The following is a 6,799-nucleotide window of genomic DNA, read 5'->3' on the forward strand; positions in this document are numbered from 1 at the left end:
GAACAAGTTTGAAATGTTTGTAAAACATAAGATATCCCTTTAAAAATATTTATAAAAGATTGGAATTAAATCTAAACAATAGCAACAAACACCGAGCCAGGAATGGGGACTCGATATTGGTCGATTGCCGACATGTAGATAACCAGGCACATATATGTACATGTAGCTTATGAAGTGAAGTATTCCAATTCGTACATATAATAAAAATAAATTAAATTGATAATACCCTAATTTACATAATATACAATTCGTCGCCTAGGTGTATTTTTTACACCTTTCTTGTTGAAAATGCGACCAAGTGACGGACACCACATTTGGCGTGAGTACCTTCCCCTCCCCTCCCCTACCTTAATCTAGGGTTAATTAAAAGTATATAATGATTTGCTACCAGATCCTCAGCTCCTTGTGTAGGGTATCCTAAGTCGAAGGCCAAGTGGTTCCTGGTGCCGTCCCACGTTACATTACAGTAGGGAAACAACACCTCAGACAGGTTTCTGTATTTCCATGGATCTTCCAAGAAGGTCTTGACAGGATTTGCAGATGACGTGATGTTTAACAGTCGAGGAAGACTGTAGAAGCGCATGCATGACTTCAGGTGACTAAGAGGTTCTCGAATAAGAGCTGTTTGTAAGGCAAGAAAGTGCATTTCCGTGTTAAGATTCAGCGCACAAGAAAACCTGGGTAATCCAACCATATATTGTTAAAACCCACAAGCTTTAATTGTGTGCAGTTTTGCTCAGTCATAGAAAAATAAAAAATTACAGAAATTGCAACTGATAATGCCTTTAAAATTTTTTAAACAGACATGGACATGAGTTATTGATGTAACATCTGAAGGAAAACATGTTACAACACAATATAGTTTTTCCAAATAATTTCAAATTCACTTTTCACTGGGATATCAGTTAAATAATATATTTTAATCCACTTCAAGTTACTTTAGTATTCCATGCAACAACAACAAACTCTAATTATTTGTGTAATTAGTTAATTGTGTTATAATTGTAAAAAAAATACACATAATTTTTGGATACACAGAAATTGACTTATTTAAGCCTGATTTATCATAGCCAAAACCTAAAGAAAACCTTAGTGACCATTTCTTCGAGATTCGCTTAATGCGCATTTCAATTATACAACGCTTTTTATTATCAGCAGAAAATTCTCCTGCTAGAAAAGTATTTATTAACACGGGAGGACGTGTGGCCATTAAAGGAGTACTGAAGTCCAGAAGGAAGTGTCATTTTCCGGTAGATTATGCTGCAATGAATATATAACTAGCCGACTTTTCACATAATTTGCGCGCCGCATGTTTGTAAAGCGATATTAGTATTATTTTCCCCCATGCTAAACCACATTTATACATCCGGGAACTTTTGATTAAGCAGCTCAAACACTTCAAGTCAACATAAACATTTTGGGCCAAGACTATAGGAGACAAAAAGACTAATAAGCTGGTTATTGAGAACCTACGTGCTGTACTTTGCTTGACCTCTAGCTTGGATACTAGAAATTCAGGATGTCTAATGCAGTGAGCTGACAATTTTATCCTGTGTGTAGATTTTTCTCAACTTATTTGCATGTAAATATTAATTGAACAGTTCATTAGTTTACATCGCTTATGGAAAAATAATTAGATAAAGCCGTTTTATTTCATCGTCAATATTTTCTGCATTAATGAAAGGCGATAAGGACATCAAGAAGGGCAATGGTTGGTAAGATATCAAAGAACACAAAACAGTGCGATTTTCTCTTATCGCCCCGAAAGTAGGTCTGTATGTTTATGTTTATGTTTATTTTTATTAGGAATCTCCATTAGTAATACAAAGTTTGTTTATTACTAGTCTTCCTGGAGTCCTTTACCTTTAAAAGATGAAATATAATCAATTATGAACTTAATAGGTACAGTTATATACAACAACAACAGCTTAAATAGCAGTATAACAATAACAATCTTAACATTACTCTACACGTAGGCCTACTTGCTGATATGCACAACAATTAAAGCTTGCTTAAATAACATAATGAAATACAGTGGAGAGGTCAAAGGTCCCTATTTAAGCTTTGGTCCTAATTGCGCCGGTTGTCGTGGTCACAATTAAAAGTTTCCTTCAGTGGCATTTTGTCACCCTTATTGGTCGGTCTCCGACAGGCACCCGGCAGGTACCCGGCAGCTTCTCTGACGATGCCTTGTACTGACCCACTTAATACAGAGTTCACGCTTTTGTTGTGATCATCTGATCTGTGACGTCACACATTTGAATTGGTCTTACATACTTAAATACACACCTTTGTTATGTGTATCTGGTCTGTGACGTGACAAATTAGTCCCGGTGGACTGCCGGCAACCGGACGGGTACCTCTCGATGTTCTCACGGCTCGGTCACGGCGTCTGTTTGTCAGCGGGGCCCGAGTAGAATTTAAGTCAGAATTAAATTCTTCTCGGGTCCCTGCCGGGCCCCAAAATTGCCCAATAGCCGCAGGGTGTCCCACGGGGCCCCTTAGGGGTCACGCCCGAAAGTGCCCAAAACAGCCCGGGGACTACCCGGCAGGGCCACTTTTTCCAATTGGGACCAAAGCTTAACACCATGTATATTACCATCATGTGTCGCGACGCATGTGGTTGTACTTGTTACTCCATACTTTGATGTTTTCTTTAAATGTGCGTTCGCTTTCAGATGTCATATCGCATGGTAGATTGTTGTATGTTTTATGCTTCTATATACAAATGTTCTGGTTTTAGCTTTAGTTTTGGGTTTGTCAAGGGTAAACGCCCCTCTTTGTGCAAGTCTTGTATGGTGTGTATGTGTGGTTTCTATTTTCTGCAAGTGTTTGAAAATACAGTTAGGTTGCTCTTTAGTTACAATTTTGTGGAATACACAAAGAGTACTGGTGAAAAGTCTCTGGTTGACTGTTTGCCAGTTTGTCGTTAAGACTGGCGTCAAAAGCGGCGTTTGTGGCTAAACGAGCTGCACGATTTTGGATCACTTGTAGCTTATCTAGGTGTGTTTGTGGTGCAGTGCATGAAAGTAGCGGTGAACAATAGTCAAGATGTGATAGCCCAAGGCTTTGGATTACTGTTTTAAGATGTTTTGGGTGAAGTATTTTCTATATTTTCTTATTGTCGCAAGAATTCCAGCTATTTTCAACTGCCATTTTGGTTTTGATTGTGAAAGAATCACGACCACTGCATTATAGGTGAAAAAAGCATCCACAGCAGGGATATACAGTGAAGAAAACGAAATCTAGAGCTTTTTTTCAAGTGGTAAGAAAATCTAACCATGGCAACAGTCATATGGGTATGGGCGGTGTTTTGAGACCTACGGCCACTTTCTTGTTGTAGAATGTCTGAAAAGTTAAAACTAGAACTATCAAACTCGATGACATTTCCTCAAATAAATTTGGCAATTTTATGGATGGTGCAGTGGGGTCAATTTTTCTTCCAGGTAATATGTTTGCTTGAGTTTTCTGCTGCCATTTAAAATAAACTCAACTTGTTGACTCAGAACAATAAAAACATTGTGACCCTAGGTCAAGTTGTGGAATTCTTGTTAACTATATGGCTAGCTGTTTATACTGCCTTATTGTTATCAAACATGAAATTTAACTTCATACGCCTTGGTCTCGGCATGGCCATAAAAAGCCAGATCTGAATATTGTTGAATTATTTGTTTGTTTGTTTCGCTTTACCGGTAAACCCCCTCTAGGTGAAACACAACGTAAAAGTACACAAGAATGTTAGGTTTGAACCACTCACACCGGAGATGACCACCAATATTTTGATGTGGTGGAAACTTATTGAAGGGAAAATGAAAGATACTTACAGATGTACACTGTGTTCGCGGGAAACTTGGACCGTAGCCACGTTTTGTTGTAGACCATGTGGTTGAACAGCACGTCATAATGTTCATCCGGGGTGTGGATATAATCTGTTTCACCTGGAGGGATTGGCCAGGAGACGTAACCCCCCGCTTTAGCCACCAGCCCCGTGAGGTTGTGATAGATGGCGTATCTTTGGAACGGGAGTACACTGGTCATACTCCCAGTTTTGTGCGTTTTTATGAAAACGAATTTTTGTCTTGGCATCAAACAAACACGTGGTTTCCAGCTGGAAGCCGCTGGTCTTTTGGCTGAGGGTGGCCTGTTTCCTTTTACCGATCCCTTTATCTTTCTCTTCGGAACGGAACGGCTGTTGTAAAACGTCATGTTGCTCTGTGGACAGACACGTTAAGATTTGTCACGTTCACATACTTGAAAAACAACGGCAAATATTCGAATTGAGTTTTGGTGTTTACGAGAATTTAAGTCTATCTAACTATTGTGCTTTATACATCAATTCGATATCAATTCGATATAGGTACATTACTTAGGTTAAGTGAAATATATTTACCGTAATGATAAAGACCAGTAGTAAGCACAAGACTAGAGCACCAGGTTCTTTCCAAATGGGATTCATTCTAGATTCCGGCTGTCGGTCGCTGTCCGAACGATTTTAGGCGTCAGCCACTGGTGTCATATATCTGCACAAAAATGACTCATTACAATTGTAGAAGTAATTTGTATTATTCCCCGAAATTTCTCAGTTCACAGCCTACGCGAAGTTTACTTCGGCCCGTGTCAATTACATACGGCGCCTTATACCGAGTTCCTGAAACATCTTAGAACTCATAGAAAATGTTTAAATGAAGACAAGTAAGTACTCATTTTTGCGTTTTTTTTTCTATGACGCCACCATATTGGTATCCCGAGATACATAGCGCAAAGCAAGTCATTTTAGAATGTTAGCAAGGGCTGCTTAAACAGGAAAAGGGCTAGAACTTCGGCCATGAAAGGGGGGGGGACATACTCGGGAACGAACCGGCCTACAGAACGACTGTGCCAAAGGGATGAAAATCAAAACAGAGTGGATAGATCATCGAGAAAAGCAAAACAGAAATTCGATACATTTCAACCATGGAAGGTATGAAATTATCACATTGGTTTTACAAAACACTTTACTCCAAAGAAGAACTTAAACACAACACGGAGGTGAAACCGCTCATGCAGGCTCATTCAAAAGTTTGAAGGATATGTGTTCCCTTTCTTACAAGAAAAATTACGCTTGACAAGAATTTGCTATCGCAAATGTACGCACATGGCACTTGGATGGGTCCTACATCAGCCTTTCCAAGAAGGCTTGCTTCGTTCCCTGGCCCAGTTTTGTGCCGTCGCGTCACCAACATGCTTTGTCTTTTCGTCCTCGCCGCGGGCTATGTCATAGTTTTATGTAGTTTTCGATCAAAACAAAATCGATCTTCAAATGACCTACTTTTATAAGAAAAGAGGACCAAATGTTTTCGTTTAGCCTTTGTTACTGTGTTATTCCGATGAAACAGGGGAAATTCAGTTATTAGGGGAAATGCATCTGTTCAAAACGTGTGTCGTCCCAGTCATACCGTCCTAGTGGGAAATACAGCTGTGTCTGTATCATTCCAATGTGCAAGATATTCTCGAAAAGATACGTCGATGAAGGTTAGAACACCAGGTATTACGATACGCCAAAAAGCAGTTACACAAGCAGCTGGATATGATTTTGGAATATATAATATTTACGTACCGTTGTTGGGTGCACTGGTCAGAAAACCGCCTCGACAAAATGAAAAATCCCGGAGTAGAAAGCGCCACACCGAACGAGTCAGCGCGGGAACAAAACTGGTTCAACCACTGGAGGGTCGTTACCATGGTGACTGTATGTTGGGTAGTATACGTAGGCTGTTACGTCATGCGCACCCATACGTCAAGCTTTTTCGTCACAGTACAGCTGAACACAAATTTAATAGTCATTAAATATTCTTCTCTTACGCTGTTTTTTTTCTTTTCTTTATTCATAATCATGTTTGTAACTTAAATTGATCCTTTGTAACATTTTGTTATTGCCTTCATCAGAAGGCTATAAAATCGTTTTGGCACTGTTTGGCAGATTATGCACGATAAATTTTGAAGGCATGGTCCGAGGTTCATGATTTTTGGCAGGCAGGTTGTCTTAGTAATGGGCATTGTCAAGGCCAAAAATGGGCTTCGTGGGATGTTCTTACGTGAATGGAGTTGACCTTTTGTGTTTGTGTTTTTGTTTATAATGTCAATATAACTCGGGAATCCTTAAATGGTTGTCTATAATATTAGTTGGCAAGTCACCGTTGAGATTACGAAGGTCAAGTTCAGAAATGGGCCTTGTGGGGGTTCCCACGTCATTGAATTTGATCTTTTGTGTTGGTCGTTATTGTTTTTAGCAGGATAATTCGAGAATCTGCAAATGGATGTTCACGATTTTTTGTGAGCAAGTTATCGTTGACGATAGGAAGATCAAGTTCGGAACTTAGTAGGCGTCGTTCGAGGTCCGTACGTTGCTGTAGTGGGCTTTTGGTGATTGCACACTTTTAAGGGCAGGCGAAGTCTTGCTATGGTTATATCTAGGTTAAAACAACAACGCTGGCTGTATAGAAGAATAATTTAGTTGAAGGAATTTGGGCCGTTTTGATGTTTTGATCGCCGAGCATCGGAGGGAAGAAAACAACCTTTCGCGTCCAGACTCCCCAGACTGGGGACATTCTCTCTCCTCTTTTGCCGAATTCTACTATCCGTATTTTCATAGAAAGACATGGTACACACAGGCTTGGGAAATAGTATGTTGCTTCGTTTACAAAAGAACTCTATGACCACTATAACTACGATAATCATCTTCAAAAAACCTACACTATACACACACACACACACACACACACACACACACACACACACACACACACACACAACAAACAAT

The 6,799-nt window shown here is 39.6% G+C and overlaps 1 protein-coding gene across 1 annotated transcript in view; it reads right to left on the bottom strand.

Moving 5' to 3' along the window:
• Nucleotides 1–5,675, bottom strand: part of LOC109473187 — a 21,749-nt gene extending 16,074 nt beyond the window's left edge. The window contains exons 1-4 of the mRNA XM_019773071.1: nt 5,597–5,675; nt 4,391–4,520; nt 3,825–4,212; nt 348–621 (exon numbers count right to left, since the gene is read on the bottom strand). Of these exons, the coding sequence (XP_019628630.1) occupies nt 348–621; nt 3,825–4,212; nt 4,391–4,456 (728 nt within the window). The 5' untranslated portion in view covers nt 4,457–4,520; nt 5,597–5,675. The remainder of the gene's footprint in view (nt 1–347; nt 622–3,824; nt 4,213–4,390; nt 4,521–5,596) is intronic.
• Between the last annotated feature and the right edge of the window lie 1,124 nt (nt 5,676–6,799).

The sequence above is a fragment of the Branchiostoma belcheri genome, unplaced genomic scaffold, assembly GCF_001625305.1.
Source record: "Branchiostoma belcheri isolate BF01 breed outbred unplaced genomic scaffold, Haploidv18h27 scaffold100, whole genome shotgun sequence".
NCBI classification, from domain to species: Eukaryota; Metazoa; Chordata; class Leptocardii; order Amphioxiformes; family Branchiostomatidae; genus Branchiostoma; species Branchiostoma belcheri.